Consider the following 27,403-nt stretch of genomic DNA (forward strand, 5'->3'; position numbering starts at 1 on the left):
TTCAGATTGTGTGGGTTAGGAATTTGGGAAGGGTATATCAAAGTGAGCATCTCTGCTCACTTTGGGTCCTCAGCTGGAAAGACTTGAAAGCTGGAGTGACTTGAGGGCTGGGGCTGAAAACCTCTCTTATTCAAATTGGTAACTGAGGTTGGCTGTGTGCTGGGACCTCAGCTAGGGCCATTTACTGGAACAACCTCACAGGTTCTCTCCATGTGCCAGCTTGGGCTTCCTCATGGCATGATAACTGGGTCTGAGAATGAGGATGGCACAAAGAGAACCAGGAGAAGGCTGTATTGCTTTTTATCACCTAACCTCAGAAGTCACAACCATCACTTCCATCATAGCCACAGTTTACCCAATCCAAGGAGAGGTAATACAGATTCTTCCTCTCCATCAAAGTCACATTGTAACAGCATGTGGGGTGGCAATATGTGTTGTAGCCATTTGGAGATAATAACAATCTGCTACAGGGAGAAAAGTAGGGTGTGTTGGGGTTCACAAGACTACCTCTGGGTTCAATGGCTTGCTAGGAGGACTCACAAGACTCAGCATATAGTGGTACTGGGGGCTATGACTTATTACAGCAAATGGATACAAAGCAAAAATCAGCAAAGGGTAAAGGCAGGTAGGCTGAAATCCAGAGGAAACTAGGTACAAACTACCAAGAGTCCTTTCCCAGTGAGTCACACAGGATGCATTTAAATACCCCAGCACCCTGGCCGGTTGGCTCAGTGGTAGAGCGTCGGCCTGGCATGCAGGAATTATGGGTTTGATTCCCGGCCAGGGCACACAGGAGAAGCGCCCATCTGCTTCTCCACGCCCCCCCTCTCCTTCCTCTCTGTCTCTCTCTTCCCCTCCCACAGCCAAGGCTCCACTGGAGCAAAGTTTGCCCAGGCGCTGAGGATGGCTCTGTGGCCTCTGCCTCAGGCGCTAGAATGGCTCTGATTGCGGCAGAGCGACGCCCCAAGATGGGCAGAGCATCGCCCCTTGGTGGGCATTCCAGGTGGATCCCGGTCGGGCGCATGCGGGAGTCTGTCTGACTGCCTCCCCGTTTCCAGCTTCAGAAAAATACAAAAAAAAAAAAAAAAAATACCCCAGCAATGAGTTGTGAAATGCTCTCTCCTGGGGGAGCTCATTAGAAATTCAGTGGCCAAGCTTTTTGTGGGAAGCTCGTCACATAGGCATCCTCTGCCTTGAACATCCCAAAACTGACTTGCAGAAAGAAAGCAGGTGTTCAACATCAACCATATTGTTCGCACAGTTTAGGCACAGCGAACCATTCTTATTAGGGAATCTCATCTGGAGAGCCAACTTTTCTAGATGCCAACCAAAGGGCAACCTTGCAAGCAGGCTTTTAAACTGACAGCAGTCTCAGTTCCGCTATGTTGGGGGTTTTGTTTTTTGCAAATAGGAAATGGGAGAGGATCTCCAAGAAAATGAGCTTTTCAAGGGAGATGAAAAACTTCCCAGAGGAACTATTTAAAGTGTGAAATCGGACTAATCTTTAAATGGATGGAAGAGCTGTTGTTTACCCACTGGTGGTGGGCTTGGGAAGAAGGCCAGGCGTCAGCTGGACACATTTCCTCTGCATATGTCAGTTGCAGTCAGTTGCTATATTTTCAACACCCTCTAACATAATAAAGAAATGTTTATTCAACATCAGTCTAGTGGTAGAAGGAGGAAGGGTTTAGAAATTGTATATAGAAACAGATTTTTGAATTATCACATGTTGTTGCTGGCAGGTCTGTTTTTCTGGTGCTTCCCAGACCCTGAGTTCTGACAATGTTCAATTAAGATAGACCAGTCACTGCCCTTCAGCTCTTCCTGAGCCCTTCAGCTATATGAGGGTAAATGGAAAATTTGTCTGAGTTGTAGAATGAGTGGGCATTAGCACACAATGGTTCATGGAGAGCCAGACTGGAGGGGGCATTTCACAGGAAGAACATAGAGGACTTTCCTGGCTAACTGGGGATAAAAACTAAAGATGTCCCATAGCTTCAAACCTGGATGGCTGGGAGAGTTAAAAAGAATAAGAAAGACCTGGGTATGGGAGGACGTGTGTTAGGAGGAAAACATGAGTCAGATTTCAGACATTTTTAATTAGAGATGACATCGGTACTAAATCTTTATTTGGAAGGTGGTACTGTGGAACAGATGGGCTGCAGGGAGGTTCAGTGCCCTATGCACAGCAGTGATCATTGACTGTGAAAATAGCTATAAAGAACATTATTGGGACCATGAATTATATTTGAATATAGACTGTGAACTACATAATTATACTGTATCAATTTTCCTGAGGTTGAAAACTTGACCATAGCTATGAGTCCTTGTTCTTAAGAAAACCATGATAAATTAGAAGTAAAGGGCCATAATGTCTCCAGCCTACTCTTAGATGGTAAACAAGGGGTGCCTCTGAAGGGAGAGGGAGGTTGAAGAATGCAATGGTAAACAAATGCTCACTTCTAAGAAGCTTCCTAGAGGGCCAGACTTGAAAGAATACTAAACACTACCAAGAGTAAGGACCAAGCTCTCATCATCTTTGAGGGTACTGTTGCAGGGAAGGGTTGAGGAAGTCAAATGAAAGATCATGTTAAAGATAGAAAAATAAAGAGCATCAGATAAAGGAACACTGAGGACAATAGGCCCTGTAGAATCAGAAACCACTAAAGATGCTGCAAAGGAATCACAATAGGGAAAATTCTGTCTCAAGGTTAAGAAAGCCTTTTCTCCCCACCTCTTTTTTAAGTGAGAGAGAGAGGAAGAGAGAAAGAGAGAGAAGAGAAACATATAAGAAATATCAACTCGTGGTTGCAGCACTTTAGTTGTTCATTGCTTCTCATATGTGCCTTGACTGGGGAGCTCCAGCTAAGCCAGTGACCCCTTGCTCAGGCCAGCAATGTTGGACTTCAAGCCAGCAACCTTTGGGCTCAAGCCAGCAACTATGGGATCATGTCAATGATCTCATGCTCAAGCTGGTGAGACTGTGCTCAAGCCGATGATCCCAGGGTTTCAAATCTGGGACCTCAAAGTCCCAGGTCAACACTCTATATACTAAGCTACCAACGGTGAGGCTTTTCTCTTTCTTTTTTTTTTCTTTTTAACATGTTACTGAAGGCAGTTTAGGATGTTACAGGAGGGTCCTTTTGGTGAATAGGGTCCCTAATCAACCTTCCTTCATTATGAAGGACAGACAGAATATGGTTTTATTACTTATATCAGTAATATATCAGTTTATGTTATGGGTATCCTACTCTTATGGGTATCCTACTCTTACCCATCCCCTCTCCCTTACATCCACATCACTCCTTAAGCATTATATTCTTACTCTAAGCCTTTATTTCCCAAACCTTGATCCAGAATAAAATGACATTGCTATTTTTTAATCAATAGTATATCTAGTTCTCACGCAGTTTTTCCCAGTCTTGTAAGGGACTGTTCTGTGATTATTCTTATTTTATTTTGTCTTTTTTCTTTAGGAACTTTTATATTTGATAGTTTTATTTTCAAGGTCATTTTCAATTTTAGACTAGCTTTCTGGAACATCACTAACTCCGTCTAATTTAATGTTATAATATAATTTGAAAGCATAGTTCAATTCCTTCATCCAGATCATCTATAAAAATGCATAATGGGTTGTGTTTCCTGGCCAAATCAGTCACTGCAAACTAACTTTGTGTCCACCACTACAGATAGCTATTAGCCATCTGGTATTCATACAGCAAAAACCATTCTACCCTAGCATGCCTATAAGTATGCTCATTTGGGGTACTCTATTTATTTTTAAAAAGGTATTTTAGGCAGCAAACTTATTAACATGAATGTCACATTGAATGGAATGAAAGTAGACATAAAAGTAGATTGCTGTGATATTTTGTTCATTATTTTCAGTATACATCATGTATAAAATTCTTTAGAACTTACATGCACTTGACTAAAGGCTTGTTATCCTTTAATAAGTGTCTTCTTTTCTCTCTCTCTCTCTCTCTCTTTCTGTTTATTCAGTGAGAAGTGGGGAGGCAGAGACAGACTCCTGCATGTGCCTCAAACAGGATCCACCCAGCAAGCCCACTAGGGGGCAATGATCTGCCCATCTGGAGCATTGCTCCATTGCTCAGCAATCAATCTCTTCTTAGTGCCTATGGCAGAGGCCATGGAGCCACCCTCAGCCCGTGGGGCCAACTCACTCCAACCAAGCCATGGCTGCAGGAGGGAAAGAGAGAGAAAAGCGAAGAGAGGAAAGGATGGAGAAGCAGATGGGAGCTTCTCCTTTGTGCCCTGGAAAACCAAACCTGGAAATCCACACTAGGCCTAAACTCTACCACTGGAGTCAACCAGCCAGGGGCAAGAAAAGTTGTCTTCTAAGCACACATACAGAGTGATGTGGGAGGAAAAGAAAAATTCGCCTAGAGCTAAATTCACTTAATCAGCTCTGGAGATCACAGGGATAGAAATCTCAGGCAGATCTGTTTGTTCATTTCCTTCACTACTTTAAAAATGATTTCATTTCTATTGGATAGTTTTTCTCCTGATTATTTCATTACAAACATAAGTGTAATTGGAAAATATACTATAATAAATATATAACTAATTATATATATTTTGGTTACATATTTAAGAAATACTATCCTTTTTATTTAATAAAATTGACAAAGGAAAAGGGAAAAGTACTTGTAACAATTGCAAATACTCAACTAAAGGAAAATAGCCATAGGAAGTGCAAGGAAGTTTAGTCTATGGTTATAAAGGCAAACATTTATATCATCAATGAGTCCAGTCAACATAGTAAGGTTTCATCACAAAGAAGAATATGAGGATCTATATGAACAAAAATTTCACAAAATAATCTGATAATATCACACAAACTTTAGTGATGGTCAGCATCAAAAACTGAGCAATATACTATTGAACCTTAGCCATTGACTAATTTTTTTCTTCCTAATGCACATTTTTATTGGTCCTACTATCTTAATGACATAAGAATAGATATAATTTTTCTCATTCGTTAGTCTACATTATATGAGAACATCTGCAACTGTTTTATATTTTTTTAACTTTTTATTGATTTATTAGGGTAACACTGGTTAACAAAAATTATATAAATTTTAGGTGTACAATTCTATAATACATCATCTGTATGAAGTACGGTATGTTCACCAGTGAAAGTCAAGTCTCTTTCCATCACCATTTATTCCTCTGTACCCTCCCTCTCCCAACTCCCCACCCCTCTTTCCCTCTGGTAATCACCATACTGATGTCTGTGTCTATAGTTGTGGGGATTTGTTTTGTTTTGTCTTTGCTTCACCTTTCTCACTCAGCCCCATATCAACCCCACCCAGGCACCTATTTTATATTTGTAATGGTATAATTAGGTATACATTTGAGACTTAAAATTTTCTCAATTTTTAATTATTTTTTGTTTTCTCTATTATAGAAGTCAAGTATGTTCACTGTAGAAATTAAAGATAATCAAAAAAGAGGAAAATGAAATCTCCCACTATCCTAAGTTCCCTGAAGTAAAGTTGAGCTTTATGACTTAAGGAGAAACAAGAAAAAGAGATCATGGTTACTTAACTACCGAAGTCAATATAAGTGTAAGTATTATTACAGAAAAAATTGAGCTCTTTATACTAAAAGGACACACTACCAAAAAATAATTAAGAAGTGAGTTTCCTGGAACTAGATACCCACAATTCCTCAATAGTTGGTGATACATAAGATGAGCAGAAGTAATAATATTTATTTTCTGCCTGACCAGGCGATGGCGCAGTGGACAGAGCGTTGGACTGGGACATGGAGGACTGAGGTTCGAGACCCCGAGGTTGCTAGCTTGAGCATGGGTTCATCGAGTTTGAGCAAGGCTCACCAGCTTGGGCTCAAGGTTGCTGGCTTGAGCAAGGGGTTACTTGGTCTGCTGAAGGCCCACGGTCAAGGCACATATGAGAAAGCAATCAATGAACAACTAAGGTGTCGCAACGAAAAACTAATGATTAATGCTTCTCATTTCTCGCCGTTCCTGTCTGTCTGTCTCTATCTATCCCTCTCTCTGACTCTCTCTCTGTCTCTGTAAAAAAAAAAAAAAAAAAAAAAAAATTTAATTTTCAAGTGGATGAATTAAATGTCTGCCAAGGTCCTTAATCAAAATGATTACTTGGTATTAAATAAATAACTATCAGGATGAAACAGGATCAATGAAAGGGTTGGGATCAATAAAAGAGAATCAAATCAAATAGTAGAATTAAATGCCAGATAGCTCATAAATATCTTTCTGTCTATCTCAGTGAAGTTTCTCCAGAGAGAGAGAGAGAAACAGAGAGACTAAGATTTTAAGGAATTGGCTCACATGAATGTGAGGTTGGAAGCTCAGGCAGGATTTTTACATTACAGGTGTTGATACAGGATCCCTTCTTCCCCAAGAAACCTCAGGTTTTTGTTCTAAAGGTTACCATCAACTGACTAACAAGGCCCACCCACATTACTGAGGGCAATCAATAAGGAAAATCCTATTGTATTCCAATTAACTGAGGGAAGCTATGGGAGCCCTGTGGAACTATATAAGCAACTACCAGCAGAACCCGAGGTTGAAGCTGGGACCTAGAAAATATGGTCCCTTGGTGCTGAGACAATGTCATGAGACTTAGAGAGCAGTCTGCTTATGAGCTACAAAATCATGTCTAAGTATATATGTACAAGGTCAGCACACATACGTACAACATACACTGAGATTTTTCAGGGATGAAATTTAGGTTCAGGAAAGCCACCACCTCCTTCTGAATCTAAGTAATAGAAGACTATTTTCATAGTTAACTAGCAGCAGCATTTTAGAATACACTGGCATCAATAAAAAGATACGAGGTACAACTATATGACCTCTTCTCTCTTCTCTAATTTCACCTGACCACTTCATTTGCTGAAGAATCTAAAACTTTTTATTGTTTCAGGTAATAATGTATAATAAGAGGAGCAAGTATATTAACAAATGGGGTTTTTTTTGTTAGTAGATATTGAGTCAGAACATTAACAGAACAAAAAGGAGAAAATTAAATAGCAGATATATTATGATGCAGTACAAAGAAAAGCAGAACTAAAATGAAAGTCATGCAGACACACCATAGACCCTGGAAAACTACCCTGTTAGCAGCCTTAATTTTCTAAGAAGTGTGGCAAAACCACATTTTATTCTACACACACACACACACACACTTTTTCTACTGATAAAAAACTGCAGAAGTGGGAACTAAAAACTAATTTAGTTCAGACAAGTGATGTTTCCCACAGATTCCCTACCCTGTTCAAGGTTCACTTTCTGTCCAGCTTTTAGTATTTTTCTTTCTTTTTTTTTTTTTTTTTGTATTTTTCTGAAGCTGGAAACAGGGAGAGACAGTTAGACAGACTCCCACATGCGCCCCACCGGGATCCACCCGGCACGCCCACCAGGGGCGATGCTCTGCCCCTCTGGGGGGTCGCTGTGCCGCGACCAGAGCCACTCTAGCGCCTGGGGCAGAGGCCAAGGAGCCATCCCCAGCGCCTGGGCCATCCTTGCTCCAATGGAGCCTTGGCTGCGGGAGGGGAAGAGAGAGACAGAGAGGAAGGAGGGCGGGGGTGGAGAAGCAAATGGGCGCTTCTCCTATGTGCCCTGGCCGGGAATCGAACCCAGGTCCCCCGCATGCCAGGCTGACGCTCTACCGCTGAGCCAACCGGCCAGGACCTCCTTGTTTTCTTTTTAAGGCCCTTTGTAGGCATCCCTTCTTAGGAGGCAGAAAACTAAAGGCAGCTCCAACCTCAGGGGAGTTTCTTTCATGTAAATGAGCCCAATTAAACAATACAAGGCTCCTAAGATGTTGTCCACTTCTAACTCCTCACCAAGTTGCATTTTTGTCTGGGATAATACTCAAGAGTATTTATCAATCAATATAGCACCAGCCAATCAAACTAAGCAAGTCTCAGAGGCCCCAGGTCAGGCAGGTGTTAAACATACAGAAGGTCCAGGCTGGGTCTACTCAGCCGTGAGGCACAGGAAGCCCAGTGCCTAGGGCCCACACTCCTTTTGGAAGCTGACAAAAATGCTTCCATTTCTTTTAAAAACAGAATTTAAAAAATGAACGTAACAGCAAAGTAACTATAATTAGACCACTAAATTGCACACTAAAAAAAGGTTAAAATAGTAAATATTATATTATATATATTTTACCACATGGAAAAAAACACAGATGCCATTTTGAAAAGCTAACTCTCTTAAATGATAGAAATTCCTAGCTAAGCCAGGAAATGATGGTGTTAATATAACATTCATAAAAATCTCAAAGAAGGAAACTTTGGCACCTATTATACAGAAAATTTTGCTTAAAATAGGGTATGGAAGTCCAAAAGTATTTCCCTCTCCCCCCCAAAATGAGTATTGTATGCTCTAGTTTTCTGTAATGACACTCACTCATTTATGGCAATAATTTCAAGAATGTTAACAATAACAGGGTCGACCATAAAATCCAACAATTTAGTCAAAAACAGGCAAGGAGATATTATAAAAGAAGGAAGAAAAGATGGGTAATCTTTACAAAATGCCAATGAAAAATATAGCCTAAAAATGTTCTTCTTTAATAAGCTTTTAAATCCAAAAAGTGAATGTAATCCACTTTTCATTATATTTGTCTTTATATTTACAGTTGTAAAACTTAGTGTCTATTTATATTTTTTAATGGAAGAAGGAGCCCATGAAGGTAAAAGTGTCTAAGGCCTAGGAAAGTTATCATGCTGTCCTGGGTCCTGCGAGGTCAGGGAAGGGCATAGGGCTACTGATGTGGCAGGGTTCTGGGAGATTCAAGGCCACAGCTGATTTTCAATTAGCACAAGGTATTAACATTTTAACAATGCTGTATCCATATCAGTACATAGAGGGCTGGTGGTAGGACAGGCCAATTCTGCTGTTACAAGGAATAATTCTTAAACAGATGTAGCCTCTTTTCTTAACTGCAGAATCCTGTGTGGTCAATTTGGAAAGTATGTCAACTTTAAAATATAATTCTCTATTAAAAACTTCCTCAGCTTTTACCCTTGAATGAATCCGAATATGCAACACTTTTTGATTTAAAGAAAATTCAGTAGGCAGTCATATTTAGAAAAACAAAATGGTACTTCACACATGATACTGACCAACTAGATGGACCCAAATGGTAGCTGCACGACGGCTGGGAGGAGAAATCAACCTCCAAAGTGCTCCTGAAGTTCAGTGTGCGCTGGATGGTCTGACCCAGTCTCTGGCCCCACCCTTCTTTCCTGTTGTCTGCAGCTCGATTTCCAACACCCCTATTTAGGAACTAGCCAATCCTTTGCTTTACCATTTTCTCACCTTCTCAAGTCATTCATTGGCTTTGATTCCATTTAGAACCTCACTCCCATAGCCACATCCTGGATTCTGTTATTCCCCAGAATTGTTCTACCTCCGAAATTCCAATAAATGCAGTACTTCCTTCTTGCTCCTTACCTCCAATTTTTCTAGCTTTCTCACTCTTTCACTACCACCATGCTTGTTCTTTTTTCTCAACATTCTCATTCCCTTGGCCCTTCAACTTTCTGAGTTTGCTAGTCCCTGCCTGAGCTAATTCTTTTCATTACTCATCCTGAGTGTATTCCATAGACACACTTATCCTCAACTTACTTGGCCCTGTCCAAAAGGTTCATGAATCCTATAAACAGCCAGCCATGAAATACTACATTCTCTGAAACTAATATTCGATTTTGTTTCTTTGGAAAAAAAATGGGGAAGCTTCTAAAGAAGATATTTCTCACTAAAATTGGGTGAGCCATAATAAACACTGTGTAAGGAAAGAAGTTCTAAAGAAGTAGCTTGCAATTCACTTTCATTTTTCTCCTTGAAAATGAATTTATAGCTTTTTAGTACTCTGTATTTCCTTACTTATTTCTAGGGCTACAGTGTGAGAACTTGTATTTTCTTTAAGCTTCCCATTATACTGTTCTACTTTATGTAAATATGCATTTAAACATATATAAGAGCCCATAATATAAAAATTAATAAAGTTGCAATTCACACACAAAATTTGAAACAGTATGAACTCAAACATTTTAAGATTTCACAAACTGCATAATTACAAAGGTGGTAGCCTGAGTGAGTAGTGAACTATGTATGCCAAGGTCACATGGTAAATAAAATACCTAACAAGTCAAAAAATGTTCTCCTTAATTTGCTAGTATTTTGTGAAGTATACACCTGTTTATATACAAGATAACTTCAGTCACTATTCTGATGTTATTTAACCATCCACTATTATAATTTACAATATTTCTGTATAGTATAAGTATGTAATTGCAAGCATTCATTAAATGGGGGTGCTAGAAAGCAGTGCTAAAAACATGTCTCAAAATCAATTACTTTGGCATGAAAGTCAGGAGTGAATAAACAAAACTAAAGCCAAGCAACTGCCATGGCATACTGTGCTGTTACTGTGGAAATAGCAATGGAGAGACATTAGAAATAATGCTGCAAAAATTAAAACCATAAATATGTAACACAATGGCTATAGACTTATGTGCTCTGATACTACAGACCACATTCTTTACATTTCTGCCTACGGGGAAATTAGTCCTTCGAACTTTGTGAGTTTTTAATTATGTCTTCAACTTCCTCTGGTTTTGAGTTGTAACCAAGTTTAATGTATATAAGGAAATGAACATGACCTGCATTTTAAAAAATAACATTTATTTCCTTGTGTTTTTTTTTTCTGATTATAAACAGAAAATCAGGCTAAAAAGTGTAAAGATGAAGAAAATCACCTACATTCTCACCATTCAATGGCCAACTTCAATAGCATTTTGACAGTTGCTTCAGTTTGTTTCTCCATATTTTTATAGTTTAGATAAAATATATGTTCAATTTTGTATCTTAATGTTATTCTTAAGTTAAATAAAGATTTATCAAGACACTATCTATGGATGTTATAAAGGCTGTAATAATCTCACCATATGATTATAGCATATTCAATTAGTACTCTTTCTAATACTAAAACATTAGGCACTTTCCAAGTTTACCATTATAAATAATCCAGTGGTGAGTATCTTTGGATTTTAGATTATTTTTCTTTGGGGAAATTTCTTAGGAGAATTATTAGATCTAATAGTACATACTGCCAAATTCCTTTCCAGAAAGATGAAAACAATTGACAATTTGCCTGGTAACAGACAAAATAATTCATCTTACCTCATCTTCACCCTGTTGAGTATTAAATTTATAAATTTCTTTTATAATTAATTTAGTTTTCCAGTCCTCAAATGGTTTTCTAGTCTATTCCCTTTTATTTGAGATTTGTTGGAGTGTATACTTAAAAATTAATGGTTACACACAAAAATTTATTATCTTTTTTGGAATCTCTTATGGGTTGCAGTCAGATGGCAACTGAAGTTGGAGTCCAGGCCCAACTAGGCTAGATGTCCAAGATGGCTTCTTCATTTATAAGTCAAGCTCAGCAGTCTTTCTTTTCCTTGCTTCTCCCTCTAGCACAGTAGCCTGGATTTCTTACAAAGTGGCTCAGGGCTCCAAAAGTTGGGAACAGTCTTTTAAAAACTAGGCCTAGATCTGTCACAGGGTCACTTTTGTCATGTTCTACTGATCAAACCCAGGACCTGACAGTCCAGTTTCAAAAGGCAGGGAAACATTTGCATCTTGCTGGGCAAGCGGCCTGCCCCAACGGGGCAGCTGCCATCTTTGGAAACAATCTCCCACATCTTTTCTGTTGATCTTATTAATCTAAAGTTTTCTGCACAGAAATATTTTAAATTGTGTTGCTAAAGTAATCATATGCTTTTTATTTTATAGTTTTCTACCCAGTTAGTGCTGATACAAAGGAAAAATACTGTTTTTCATATGCTTATTTGGTATTTACTCAACTTACTAAATGGTCTTATTTATTTTAATTCTCAGTTTAATATCATGGTTCTACTAAGAAGATAATCATACCATCTTAAAATAAAGATAACTTTTTTCTTCTCTTTTTAAATAGCCAAATCTCGTATCTATTGTATTGCTTAAGTGTTTCAGAACAAGGCTAATAATATGCGGCCTTGTTCTGGTTCTGTTGTGTATTTTTTAAGTACAGGTCTATTAAAGTTATAAACTGGACATATTTTATTAACATAGACATTTCCCAGAGCTAAATTAAGCCATTTATTGTTATGTGTCAATACAATATAAAAGAATAGAAAGATAGGTTCTTATTCCAGATAAATTAAATTTAGGGACAGAGATAATAAAACAGGATGAGGAAGAAGGCAACTAATATGTTCTGGACACTGCTATATCTTCTCCCTGAGATCAATTAACATCTAAAAATAAATCATAATCATAAAACATTCTATTGACTCCCTCAAATAAAAAATATTTCTAAATAAATATAAAACATCATAAATCTCAGTGATGTGTCTTTCTTCCCAAGCTTTACTGTTTACACTAGTTGTAAAGAATCATTTTATGTGTATAAACAAGTATTAGAATATGGTTTTTCAGCCCTCTTATACTCACAAGTGGCTTATAATCATACGGTGAAGTGTAGCTTTCAGCATATGTCGTCAATGCACACCTAAGAGGGATAAGTCAATATTTGAGAAAAGAATGACTTCAAAAACAAAAATACTTAAAAGTTTTAGTGGTATATATGCTACGTAAAATAAAAACATTTCAAGAAGGATTGGCCCTACTAAAAGTTTTAAAACCCACAGCTGTATCAGCCTTATTTATATTGTTATCTACCACCAGCAGTGTGTCCTTCCTTCATTACCCCTAATTCAGCACCATCTACCACTCTCCTGTGCTAATTATATGCTACCAATCCCAGGTCCCTGAGCTCAGGTGCATTCCAGACTTTTGGGATTCCTTACCATCCATTTTCTGCCTCTCAAACATGTTTTATGCCTTACATTCTGATAGATGACAACTGAAAAGATAACAGAAGACAACCAGGAGGACTGAAATAACATAGCTTCCCCAACCTCCACCCCATTAAACACACAGAAATGTACATGAAATACATACTTCCTCCCCCAAGTGTATAAGCACAGCCAAGCTCAAAAGGAAACCATGAAGTGCTAGAAATAAAGAGTGTACTCATTTGAATGGGAAGCCATAAGCTGATGTTCCAACTGTAGGGGCTGGAGTTTGAACTGCATATCAAAGGCAGAAGTCATGGCCTTGGGTGGGTTCACAGAAGGCAAAGAGCTAAACTCCTACTCATTGCCAAGAGTTATGAAAGGTTGTGCCACCATATAATAGAGACCAAAAAAGTCCAGTAACCAGTCCAGGGAAACCTGTCAGAAACTTTCTTTCTGATTATAACTGATGGTGGGGGGAAAGTTATTCTTCAATGAAAAATTAAAGCTCTACTTCTGTTCTTGACAATATTATAAAACTAGATGGCCAAAGAAACTCCTCTAAAAATTGTACTCCTAAAAATATTAAGTACAAGGAAAGTTAAACATTTTAATGCATGGCTGAGCTGGTGGGAAGGTAAGAGAGTTCAACAAATAAAAGAATTCTGGCCTGACCAGGCAATGACGCAGTGGATAAAGCATTGGACTAGGATGCAGAGGACCCAGGTTCGAGACCCCGAGGTTGCCAGCTTGAGCATGGGCTCATCTAGTTTGAGCAAGGCTCACCAGCTTGGACCAAGGTCCCTGGCTCAAGCAAGGGGTCACTCGGTCTGCTGTAGCCCTCCGATCAAGGCACATGTGAGAAATCAATCAGTGAACAATTAAGGAGCCACAACGAAGAATTGATGTTTCTCATCTCTCTCCCTTCCTGTCTGTCTGTCCCTCTCTCTGACTCTCTCTGTCTCTACCACACACACACACACACACACACACACACACACACACAAAAGAATTCTGAAACAAGAAGGTCCAACTCAGAACAGTTAAATGATACAGGTAATTTTTAGAATCCTGGTGATAATCACCAAACACTTTCAAGGTGTGGTTTCTAAAGTAGTAGCATTAGCATTATCTGGGAGCTTGTTAAAGAAATTCAAATACTGTCATATGACACAGAATGGGATTTCAATCAATGATGGACTGAATATACGACAAAGGTTCCATAAGATGATAATGGAGCTGAAATTTCTATTGCCTAGTGGTATAGTAGTTGTCATTGTAGCATAACAAATTACTCATGTGTTTGTGGTAATGCTGGTGTCAACAAACCTATTATATATAAAAATATAGCACGTAAAATTATGTAGAGTACATAGTACTTGATAATGATAATAAATGACTACATTATTGATTTGTATATTTACTATACTATACTTTTTATGGCTACTATAAAGAGTACTCTTTCTACTAGAATAAAGTTTTCTGTAAAACAATATGCCATGTTAATGCTGGCAGCCAACTCACACATCATGTGATTGCACCATTTTCTCTTGTGCTAAGAATGCATTCTCGAAGTGTGTCTGTCCACACTTTGGTCTCACTGTAGATCTACTGAATTAGAAACTCTGAGGGTGGGGCCCAGCAATCTGTGTTTTAACAAGCCCGGACGATGATTCTGATACACACTAAAGTCTGAGTACTGGCAATTGAACAAAAATTCAAAGTGTAACTTTCAAACAAGCAAATGGGATTATATTTTTCAAAAAACAATAACAACAAAAAACGAATATAATAGAAAGCAGCAAAGGAGAATAAAAGGAAGAGAGGAAAATTGTTTCTGCTCACTAGACAAATTAAAATTATAAAAATAAAATGAAATATTTTTGAAATCACAATGAAAGGGGTTAAACCCATCAGTGAAAGTATTTTCTCAGACTTAAATTGAACATCAATTTGTACTATATAGTCCAGCTTTATGCTTTTATACATAAAATTATTTTAAAATAAAGTTTGAAGGTAAAAGGATACAAAAAGATATATCACACAAATATCAGCCAAAAGCAACTTAGAGTTCTTATATTAACATCATATGTAATTGACTTTGAGTAAAAAAATACTAATTCTAAGGATTTAGCAACTATTACCTACTGATTAAGGAAACAAGTCACCGAGAATATGTAATAAATCTCACAACATATAGAATATGTAAGGCAAAAAAAAAGACAGAATAACAAAGATAAAATGGCAATTCCACAGGCATAGAGAAAAACTGTAAAACATTCCTACATCCTTCAGTTCTTTAAATCAAAATTACTATATACATCCTCCAAAACAACACAGTTAGCAGCAAAGCAAATAAAATCACACAATTGTCCATGTATACAGTGTAACAGAGGCTAGAGAAGACTACAAACTTCAGTTAACATGTAGGTGGGAGAACAATCCAGAATCAGTAATTAGGCCCGGAGCCCAAGCTGCAGCAAAATCAGGCGGGGATTACATGGAAGAGAGGAGAGAGTGGCAACTCCGTAGTGGGGATGGAACACAGAGGACATGCACCCAGAAATAGAGCATCCTTCTCTGAATGGGAAAAACTGAGAATGAATCTGAGACTAAAGGATCTGAACACTGGTTCACAAGAAAGGGGCTTGGAAAGGATACAAGACCACAGTGGCAGTCTTGGCAAGGCACTGCTTCTAGGGAAGTTGCGGGGGGTGGGGGTAAGGGAGTCTAGTAAAGAAAAATATGAAATCAAGCTCAGAAATTAAGCGTCCTTGAACCACCCTTCTTCCAAAATAAATAAAATAAAATGATAAAATAAAATAAAATAAATGAAAGATGCCATTAATGAAATAAAGTTCCCTTCACTGTTCTAACAGGAGAAGGCACTCCTGAACTAAGGTATTGAGGAAACTGTCTAAACTTTTCATTCTCCCTCCACAGAATTTACCTGACTGATGTTAGTCCAGGAAAATTAAACATATTTTAGATATAACAAAAAGGGGGTGAGGAAGTCCTTTATCAGCATTTGTATTCAATGAAGTACTGGATATTGTAGCAAATGCAGTTAAACAAGCAAAAAAGAAGCATAATAATTGGAATGGAAGAAACAAAATGATCATCAACCACAGATGATAAAACTGTTTACATTAAAAAATCCAAGGGACTGTTCAAATCATAACAATAGGCAGGTTTAGGGAGGTTGTTGGATATAAGATCAATACACAACAATGGTATATTCCTATGTCAGCAATAAGACATTAGAAAGCATATTTAAGTGGAAAATCCCATTTACAATTACAATGAAATCTCTAAGGTTCCTATAGGAATATATGTAATGGAAGATTTACAAGACATTTATAAAAACCCACAAAATTTGTTGAAAGATATAAAATAACTTTTGTTTATATATGGATGACTCAATATATGCTACATATGCATACATGTGTGCGTGTGTATATATACATATATATATAATTTCTCAAAAGTTTATAGTCTGATATGTTATATATAGGTAATAACTTATAGTTTAAAACTTCTGTTGTTCAAAAGACACCATGAGCAGTTAGAAGAGACACCAAAGACTAGAAGACGATATCATGAAATTGTTAAAAAGAAGGTTAGTACCCAGAATAAAACATTCTTACACAACAATGAAAAACAGAATCCCATAGAAAAATAAACAAAGCCTGTAAAAACAGTTGATTCGCAGTAGAAGAAACTGGATAGCTAACAAATATAACATTTTAAGATAAATTCAGGCTTAAAATTCAGTCTTAAATTTAGTGACTAGTGAAGTGCAAAGTAAAACAACAATGACATACCATTTTATATGCATTAGATTGGTAAAATTAAAAAATATCTATAATATGTATACAGATATGAAAGAATGGGTATACTCATATACTACTGGTGGCAGTATCTTGCAAAATTAAAAGTATGTATAACTTAATACCCAGAAACTTTATTTCTGAGCAGAAAAAAATCTTTGCATATATACTCAAGGAGACATGTATAAAGATATTTAAAGAAACCTTATGTAATTGTGAAAATCTGGATGCAAATGTTTGTCAAAAGGGTGGATATATTGTATGACTATATAAGTAATGACAAATCATTCCTCTAAAATAATATCAAGCAAATTTGGTAAAAATATTAACCTGCATTATAAATAGGTAATGAGTAAATAAAGGAATGTTTGAATAGTATTTATATGGAAATATTCAATAATTTTCAAATGGAAATATTCCATAATGTTAAGATGTTTAAGTGTTAATAGATGACAATGAACTTATTTCCCTACCTTATTCCAATCCAAAGTTATGAGTCAAATGACATAATTATCAGTCAAATATTGGAGTGTTGCTTTGGGAGGCCAACCTTGCAAAGCAGCATTGGGCATCTCTCTACTCACTCAGAGCAGGCAGAAACCCATTCTATCATGCTCAGGCCCTTCTCCTCTTGTTATCACCTCCCAGCATAGAGTCTGATACAAAGTAGGCAATAAAAATATTTGCTGAATGAATAAAGCAATAAAAATGAAATTAGATATAAAGAAATATGAGATTTACAATGAGAACTTAAATAGACGTGGAAATTAAAAGTCATCTTTTTGAAAAGCAATGCGGCTCAAGAAAATGAAAACTTTTATAATAATGAATGACTTAAAGTTATAAACTCTTAGTGATTGTCCCCACCTTTTATCTGAAGGACAAGGTAACAATCTTTAAGTGATATGTTTCATCAAATTTAAAATAAGATGGTCTTTTGAGAGTAAAAATATGAAAAATCAACATAAACCTTCCTCTTAGATATCAGCTTCAGGCTGTAGCTGACTGAATAAAGAATATAAGAACAAGTCCATTAGAAAAAAAATGGCCTTCAGAGAAACTCATGAAAGCAAAAGGTGAGAAGAATAAGGGAGAAATTTACTTTATATTATTTTAGAGGAATTGAGGCATCGTCCTGGGGAAGCATCGTCCTGGCATATAAATAGACCGCTCTGGTTCTGGGAGCAGAGACGGATAACATCAATGTCAGTGTTTCAGTCCAGCCGATGGCAGCCAACAATGACATTAATTCATTGTCTGGAATGTCCAGGTGCAAGCTTGTCCCTCATGGCTCTGCGTATCACACCATTCCTACCTATTGCTGACAGGTCCAAATAGCCTCCAGCCCACATGTAGTCAGAGCTCTCCCATGGCACTTCTTAGGAGAGACTAGTAGGAAAGGGCCAGTCCCTCTGCTGTGATGAGTACCATGGGATGTAACATCCCTACCCTCAGATGGAGAAAACAGGAGGAGAATCATGGAGGATTTCTAGTCCCTGCAGTCTCTGGAGCCCAACTCTTCCATGGAATTTCCTAGAGTTCCAAGTGTTATTCCAGTACTTTTAAATAAATTCCCCTTTTGGCCCAAGATAATTTTACTTGTGTGTCTGTCACTTACAAGTGAAAGAGTCCTAACCATTATAATCAGGCAATCAGAGTCTGAGGCCATTTATTATTGTAACCATATAACTAACTTCCCTTGCTCTGATTCCAAACACTCCAAACAACATTCTGATTACAGTTTCACTTCCTAGATTTTTGTTTTGTGTGCTTTGTTTTAATCAAGAGAGAATGCTTTTATTAGACTGACATGACTGCTGTGCTTGAACAATTTATTTCTCATTATAAATTAATTATAATTCTGTATTTTCTTATGAGTTGAAGGAGTACAAGCCAATCTACATGAGCCAGAGAAATTCTGAGGCATGGATAAAATGGAAGGAAATGCAAAACTCAAAACAAGATTCTGGTAAATTCACCAGGATAAAGCCATGCTGTTAAGACCCTTAGAAATTGGACAGCTGACCTTCATCCAGCACCACTCACCATTTGCCACATGTGTCCTTTTTAAACTTTAGTGGCTATAACATAGAGAACTTCTAGAGATGCTCTGTAATATGAGAAAGGAAAAGAAGTCTGATACTGAAGTTATCATTAATGCCATGATACTTGTTAAGGTGACCAATTGTTCTCCTTTAGAGAGGATAGTCCTTTATTTGTAAGTTCCGTTCTCCCTCGAAAAGTGTCCTCCTTCATGTCCTCCTTTTTGATATTGGAAGACTAATCTGTAAATGTCCATATTCAATTGATGCAGAGTCAATCCATTGCATGTGATGTGACGTATTTGTATTTGACATGACGATTTGTCCAGGATCAGTACAGTGCAGCGAGTGTGATTATGAGATGCATGCACTCTGCATGGGAGACCTTGAGAGAGCGCGCAAATGGCTTTGAGTACTTCTTACTGAAACATGACACGGCGCATACAACATTGTAGACTCACGATTATTTCTTTCTCAGTGAATATTCAATCATAGACAGGTAAGCACAATTCACAATTTATTAATTCATTATCTATTTAATGATTTCCAAATACATATAATTTTATTTACAAGTATTTTCCCGAAATTTGAGTTTTAAAGTGGAAATCTAACCTCAAAACATATCTATTAATAACGCATTTTGATTAAATAGTTGCATAAAACAGACTTTTTAAATTAGAAAATGATAAATACACCCAAATATTACTCCAAATTAGTGGTTTTGTTTGATGTTTAGTTTTACTAAATGAGTACTTTTTTCTTACAATTATTATTAAAAATTAATAGGCATGTAAGCATAATTATAATATAAAATATTACAAATGTTTTTATTATGCATTTATCATATTATAGTGTATTATTGTTGCAATGAATAAAATGTTTCTTTTATTTATGATATTGTTTTCTTCAATTTATTTTTGTCCTCCTTTTCATAGTAAAAAAGTTGGTCCTTATACTTGTTAAAATACCTACCTACACCTGCACTATCATCAGTGGTAACTTGTGTGAATCTATGACAAGATGATGCACTAAAACTAACACTCAGTTCTTAAACCAGGAAGAACTTTAAAGATCAACTGTTTCTTTTCTGTTTGTCTGGAGGAGGGGCAAATATTTTCTCTTCCAGTTTCCCAGTAGCCAGAACAAGGGTATGTGACATCTACTCGGCAAATAAGATGGTCCCACCTCAGAGTCTGAATCTGAGAACATGACTTAAGAAAACAGAGAATTAATTTGGAATTAATCCCATCACTGGCAGCAGTAGAAGCCGCATTCATTGTTTAAGATAAAGACCATTACTTAGCCATATTACTTATTTAGTCACAGAGGGCCATGGAGTCTACCCAACTCTGTGTGGTAGGAGGAAAGGGGGAGCTTACAACCACCCTGGGAAATTCTGTCTCATTCTTAACAGCAACTATCTTTTAAAAATAAAATCTCATATTATGCTGAAATGAATATTCCTGTCATTTCCTTCTCCTTCTAACTACTGTATGAAGCCGCAGACATCACATCTGATAGATCTTCCTCAGGTGCTGAATGCCAGACCTATGTTTTAGAAGTTAACTTCTAAGAAGTTAGTGGTTGAGAGAGAGAGAGAAAAAAAAGATAAAATAGAGGACAATTTGAATCTGCTTTTACTCCTGATCCAAGCCACACCCTTACTAAGTTCCTTAGCAGTTTAGAAGCAGTTCTTCCCTCCTGTGAAGAACACAAAGCTGTGCACCCATAGATTCTAGTCTCTGTTTTACCACTAAGAAGTCATGGGGCCTCAAGCAAGTCACTTAAATCCTCTGCATCTTACTTCCCCTCATTAGTATCTGCTCCATAAATATTTATAGATTACATGGATGAATTAACTAATTTTTAATGAGGAATTGGATTCCTCAATTATCTCTGCTTTGATTTCTTCCTCTATACAATTAAGAAAATACCTGTGAGGTCGGTTGGCAATGGGGGAAGGTCATATGAGGAACCACCAACGCCCATGACCGCCAAAAGAAACGGCCCAGGAGAATTTTGAAAAAAGACAACTGTTTGTCGGCCAATGAAATTTCGCCACGACCTATCACACCACCACCACCCTACCAACGCTATAAATTACCTCCCAAGTGGGAGAAGCTGTGTGACCCTGGCCCCTGTCTTGTGATCAGTGAACCTTGCCTGGGAGCGCTCTAAATAAAGCTTTTGCTTGTCCACACTTGGTGGCTGTTGGGCAGATAAAATGTATTATGCTCACTTTGTTAAAGATAACACGAGGAAGCCGTCGCCCAGGTGATATTAATGTGTGTTGGGGTGGGCTAAAGGCAGGTGGAATCCTTGTAGCCTGGGGCTTGGTTTTGGGATTAAGCCTTTCCTACCCTTTTTGATGTGGGGTGGTGCAATCCAATCATGCCTCAGAAGGTGACTTTGGGTTGGAGACTTCCCTACTTTGTATATTGGATTAAAGGTTGTGAAGCTACCCTATAAAATGGGGGCAAAACGGGACTTGGCTCTTGGTTCCTGAGATTAGCATGAGAGAGCAGAGAGAGTAGAGCCAGCAGCAGGAGGAGGCCACGTGGAGGAGGCCAGGAAAAGCAGCCAAGATGGCGGAGTGCTGAGTGAGATGCCAGTTTGTGTAGAGTTTGTATCTGGGAGAAGGAAGGAGATGGGGAACTGAGGAGAATAAGTCTGGTGAGCTAGAAACCTTTGATTCTAGGAAACTCGGATAAATCAGTAGCTTTGTGAGCACTGAATGTGATTGGGTTTTGGAGCCCAGTGTGTATTTTTACTTGCCCGCCGGGTGCAAACTAGGATTAAAGACTATGGCCCACCAGCTTTTGGCTCCACTGTTTCTTTACCGACTGTCTGAATCCAATGCGAACCTGCATGGGCCGGGCTGCCGTGATAGTGGCCCTGGCCGTGGCTCCTGGCTTTACAGTGGCTATGTCCTTCTTTCTTCCTCGGCAGAAAATACCTTACAATACTGTTGGGCAGATAAAATGTATTATGCTCACTTTGTTAAAAATAGGCGCTGCCCACGTGAGGCCATTGCCCAGGTGATATTAATGTGTGTTGAGAATTGTTGTAGCCTGAGGCTTGGTTTTGGGATTAAGCCTGTCCCACCCTTTTTGGTGTGAGGTGGTACAATCCTATCATGCCTCAGAGAAGTGACTTTGTATTAGAGACTTCCCTATTATGTATATTGGATTAAGGGTTTGGATTTCTACACTATAAAAGGGAGGCAGAACGGGACTCGGGCTCTTGGTTCCTGAGGTTAGCATGAGAGAGAGGAGAGAGTAGAGCCAGCAGCGGAAGGAGGCCACATGGAGGAGGCCAGGAGAAGCAGCCAAGATGGCGGAGTGCTGAGTGAGATGCCAGTTTGTGTAGAGTTTGTATCTGGGATAAGGAAAAAGGTGGGGAACTGAGGAGAAGAAGGCTGGTGAGCTAGAAACCTTTGATTCTAGGAAACTCGGATAAGTCAGTGGCTTTGTGAGCACTGAGTGTGACTGGGTTTTGGAGCCCAGTGTGTATTTTTACTTGCCCGCCGGGTGCAAGGTAGGATTAAAGGCTATGGCCCACCAGTTTTTGGCTCCATGGTTTCTTTACCGTCTGTCCGAATCCAATGGGAACCTGCACGGGCTGGGCGGCTGTGATGGCAGCCCTGATAGCCCTGGCCGTGCCTCCTGGCTTTACATTTGGCGTAGTCGGCAGGATTCGATACAGATCGGCAAGGAGCCTTTGAGTGGTGGAGTAGAGGACTGGCTAGTGTTAGGGTTCCCCATGGCTGTCCTTTTGGGGACCGTAGGCTGGCTGACTTTTACAGCCATGTGTGAGGAAACTGAGAGCTCTGTGGAAGAGGTTGCCCGGGACCTGCAAACCGAGCAGCGGAAGGAGGTGGAGCAAACACAGGAGAAACCGATGCTGACCCTGGAGCTGGAGGAAATGCTGGAGGAGGAGGCCAACCAGGTGATCGAGATTCGCCTGGAAATGGAGCAAACGCTGGAGGAGGATTCAGAGGTTCGTGAGTTGCAGCTTGCCCTGGATGTTGCGGAGAGCCAGCAGCGGCAGGAGGCCGGGGCTGAGACTGAGGCTGAAGCTGAGGCCAGGTCCGGAACTGCAAGGTCTGCGGAGCAGAAGGCGGCGGCAGCCTGGGGCTTGAGCCTGGCAGCAGGAGTTGGTGTTTTCAGTTCCTCTTTGGAGGATGAGAATTGGGCTGGAGTTGCAATTTGCAGTCTCCAGAAGATGGAAGCCCAGCTGGAAGGAGCACCTACTGAGGCCCCGGTAGGTCTGCGATTTTGGGACATAGGGCTGGACATGCTTTCCGGAGCAGAGATGGAAATGCTGACTGCCATTGCCACGTGCTCCTCTTTGGGACAGTGTAAGACCTGCGAGGACGGCAGGAATGAGGGGGGTGGCTGATGCCCTATGTGCGTGGACTGATTTCCTGGACTATGACCGGAGTGGGCATTGGCTCCTTTGTTGGATGGACTTACGGATTACAGATTTTGGACAATGTGAAATACCCCGATGGGGGTGGGGGGTGGCTTTGCTGGAAGCACTCCCCTGCCCCGGGAAGCTTTTCCCATGGCTAGAAAGAAAGTGAGGACATTTTGCGCTTTGGGCTAAGTGCTCAGAGACTGGTGAAGTGTACCTTTGTAATTGTTGAAATTGTATAATTTGCCATGTTGTAATTTGTGTAATGTGCCTAATATCCTTGCACAGGGATACTGGTGATGTAGATTGTGGGTAGTAAAGTGAGCATAGGGGTGGATTGTTGGGCAGATAAAATGTATTATGCTCACTTTGTTAAAAATAGGCGCTGCCCACTTGAGGCCATTGCCCAGGTGATATTAATGTGTGTTGAGAATTGTTGTAGCCTGAGGCTTGGTTTTGGGATTAAGCCTGTCCCACCCTTTTTGGTGTGAGGTGGTACAATCCTATCATGCCTCAGAGAAGTGACTTTGTATTAGAGACTTCCCTATTATGTATATTGGATTAAGGGTTTGGATTTCTACACTATAAAAGGGAGGCAGAACGGGACTCGGGCTCTTGGTTCCTGAGGTTAGCATGAGAGAGAGGAGAGAGTAGAGCCAGCAGCGGAAGGAGGCCACGTGGAGGAGGCCAGGAGAAGCAGCCAAGATGGCGGAGTGCTGAGTGAGATGCCAGTTTGTGTAGAGTTTGTATCTGGGATAAGGAAGAAGATGGGGAACTGAGGAGAAGAAGGCTGGTGAGCTAGAAACCTTTGATTCTAGGAAACTCAGATAAGTCAGTGGCTTTGTGAGCACTGAGTGTGACTGGGTTTTGGAGCCCAGTGTGTATTTTTACTTGCCCGCCGGGTGCAAGGTAGGATTAAAGGCTATGGCCCACCAGTTTTTGGCTCCATGGTTTCTTTACCGTCTGTCCGAATCCAATGGGAACCTGCACAGGCTGGGCGGCTGTGATGGCAGCCCTGATAGCCCTGGCCGTGCCTCCTGGCTTTACAAATACCTACCCAAATGACCTTATATAATTGTTAGGAGGAAACTGATAGTGTATAATGCATGTGAAAGTATACCGCTCACGAAAATTAGAGAATATTTCTAAATGAATATGAAGCGATAAAAAAAGAAACATTTGATTTTTTTTTTAAACAAGAACATCAGAAAAGCAAACAAGTCAAAGAAAGTTGTTTGATGATGCAGATGAGATGCAAAATCAACTTTTATTTCATTGGTGAAAATGCACTATACAAAAGGCTGAAAGTACTGGAGTATCTGCACATTCCCTGATCTCCTAATTTTTTGTGATAAGTGTACTTTGAAGGATAAGAAGTATTATATACCTTTAAGCATGAAGGGCTATTGCAGGAGTCAAAGGAGGACAAAAACAAGAGAGAGACAACTTGATGAAGGAAGTAGGATTTACTTAGCTGGTGGAGCTGTGTGACCCCAACAGAGTCAACAAAACACAAGCTCCCCGAAGTTAGATTTCTGACATCTTATATACCTTTTACAGCTTTAGCTTTCATGTGACAAATGCCTGATTTCTATGACTTCTTTGTTTGCAGGCCTACGTGACTTTCGTATCTTAGGGAGGGGAAGGGGAGAGGAGGCGGGAGGGTCTGTCCTTGATAAACTTATTACTCATTCTTCTTGCCAGAGCTGCAAGTTTATTTTAAGGAACTGATAACAAGTAAGGTCTACAGCAGTGGTTTGTTATTTTTTAAACTTTTCTGTCTGCCCTTGTTCCTTCAGTCAAGAACACATGGGCTGGAGTGTAAGACCCAATACATTGCAGGCCCCCTCTTTTCTGCATTTTTCTTGTTTCTTTCTTTCTCAGGATAATGTACTATAGTGGTTAAGGACACAGACTCTGTAGTAAGACAGACCAGACATGAATTCAAAACCCAGCTCTGGTGCTTTTGAAAAGTTACTTTACCTCTCTGAGCCCCTTTTCAATGGAGATAGTTGCAACATCCATTCTCAAAGAATGAAAACTAAATAAAATAAAGGCACATGAAGTCCTTAACTCAGACACATTGTATGTGCTCATTATCAACACTCGAAGAAAAAACAGTACTCTAATGATACTAATGAATTAGGATATGGTTTTTGCAATTTAATTGATTATTCAAGCTGCAGGCTGGAGGATGGATTGAAAGGGATGCAGAGAAACTAGTTAGAACACTTATGTTAGCAGCTGAGTCTGGGTCAGTACTCTCTCCCGCTCCAGTCTCAAATATCAACCTATTTTTTGATGTGCTCTTCCTTCTATCTTTAATGTATTCATGAATGGCCCATTTACCTCCAGTTGTCTAAGCCAGAAGCCTGGGAATCAACCTTGAGTCTTCTTTACTTCATAACTAATCAGTCATCAAGTAAATGTCTTTTTTTTTTTTTTTTTACTATATCTAAAATATAGACCCTTCCCTCTTTCCACACCACCATCAAAGGTCAGGTTTTTTTATGTCTTGCCTTGATTAATTCAACAGTCTTCTGACTGCAGTCTCAGTTGCCTACCAATCTGTTTTCTACATTGTAAGCACAAATTTGATTATTTCTACACCACATATGAAAAGTTTTCACTTTAGCCTGCATAATAAAGACCACACCCCTTAACATAGTTTTCAGGCCCTGCTTGCTTTGTCCCCAACAACTCTTCCCAACTTTAGCTGTTGTCACTGCAAACTTACACTTTGTGAAGCAGGCATACCCGTCATAGGGCCCATTCCTTCCTTCCTTGATAGGTCCTTTATCTTCTGTCTATGGAGGTGGTTTTCAATCTTTTTACACTTGGGGACTGATGAAAATAGAATTATTTTGGGAACTGCTAAGGCAGAAATCACCCTGAGCATAAGCAAATTTGACTAAGATCATTGGGACTATAATCTTCATACATCTTCAGGGTGGTTAACTCTTTCATGGACTGGCATGGAATTTCTGGTGGACAGTGGTGAAAAGCACTGGTCTATTGTTTTTCTCTCCTGTTGATCTGGCTAACTTATTTCTATCTTGAAGCCATATATAACCTTCCAAACCTGAGTTATGTGCTCCCCTTGCTTCCTATATTACTCATGTTGTAGAGCAGGGGTCCCCAAACTTTTTACACAGGGGGCCAGTTCACTGTCCCTCAGACCATTGGAGAGCCAGACTATAAAAAAAACTATGAACAAATCCCTATGCACACTGAACATATCTTATTTTAAAGTAAAAAACAAAACAGGAACAAATACAATATTTAAAGTAAAGAACAAGTAAATTTAAATCAATAAACTGACCAGTATTTCAATGGGAACTATGGGCCTGCTTTTGGCTAATGAGATGGTCAATGTCCAGTTCCATATTTGTCACTGCTAGATGTAACAAGTGATGTGACGTGCTTCCGGAGCCGTGAGGCGTGCATCCCACGTCACTGGAAGTAGTACTGTATTGAGCGATGCCATGCTTTGCGTCTCTCACTGACCACCAATGAAAGAGGTACCCCTTCCAGAAGTGTGGCGGGGGCCGGATAAATAGCCTCAGGGGGCCGCATGTGGCCCGCGGGCCATAGTTTGGGGACCCCTATTGTAGAGTATTGTTGGCTCATTCAGCACCTATTTCAACTTCCCGTCTCCCTTGTTTTTCATTACTTAGAAGTTAAAAACACTATTTTAACCAATAGACTGTGGCCATGTAACAGTCTACTCAATAAATTAAAAATGAAGATCCTAAAAGGGTTTCCCCTTCCCACTTCTTCCTGCTAGAACAGACTGATTGGGGAGGCATGATGACCATTTTGACATTATGAAGATAAGAGCTATCCAGCAAGCTCATAGAGAAGAAAGACAAAAATACTCTGTATCCTTGATGATACTATTTAGGTGCCATGCCAGTCTTGAACTCCCTTATATTTCATGTCAGGTGACCAAATTTCTTATTCAAGTTGTTATTCATTAGGTTTTGTATTACTTTCACCCAAGCATATTCCTGACTGATACATGAGTATTGACTAATTTTTTTCTTTCTCATCTATTAGACAATGAGCTACATCAGGAATGGGAATATCTTTTGTCAGTATATTCCTAGTATCTAACTGCTCTTAGCACTTAGTAGGCACTCATTAAATGTTTATGTTGAAAGAATGAATTCAGATTTGTTAAACAAATGTAATTTTTTCAGGCCTAATAACTTTTGGAAGCCATTTCAAAGAACAATATAAGGC

The 27,403-nt window shown here is 39.2% G+C and overlaps 1 protein-coding gene across 1 annotated transcript in view; it reads right to left on the reverse strand.

Annotated features, from left to right (window-relative positions):
- CFAP95 (cilia and flagella associated protein 95) overlaps nucleotides 1-27,403 on the reverse strand; it is a 100,626-nt gene that overhangs the window by 14,064 nt on the left and 59,159 nt on the right. Inside the window, exon 5 of the mRNA XM_066365676.1 lies at nucleotides 12,527-12,584. Within this exon, the coding sequence (XP_066221773.1) occupies nucleotides 12,527-12,584 (58 nt within the window). The remainder of the gene's footprint in view (nucleotides 1-12,526; nucleotides 12,585-27,403) is intronic.

Source organism: Saccopteryx leptura, chromosome 2 (assembly GCF_036850995.1).
Source record: "Saccopteryx leptura isolate mSacLep1 chromosome 2, mSacLep1_pri_phased_curated, whole genome shotgun sequence".
Classification (NCBI taxonomy): domain Eukaryota; kingdom Metazoa; phylum Chordata; class Mammalia; order Chiroptera; family Emballonuridae; genus Saccopteryx; species Saccopteryx leptura.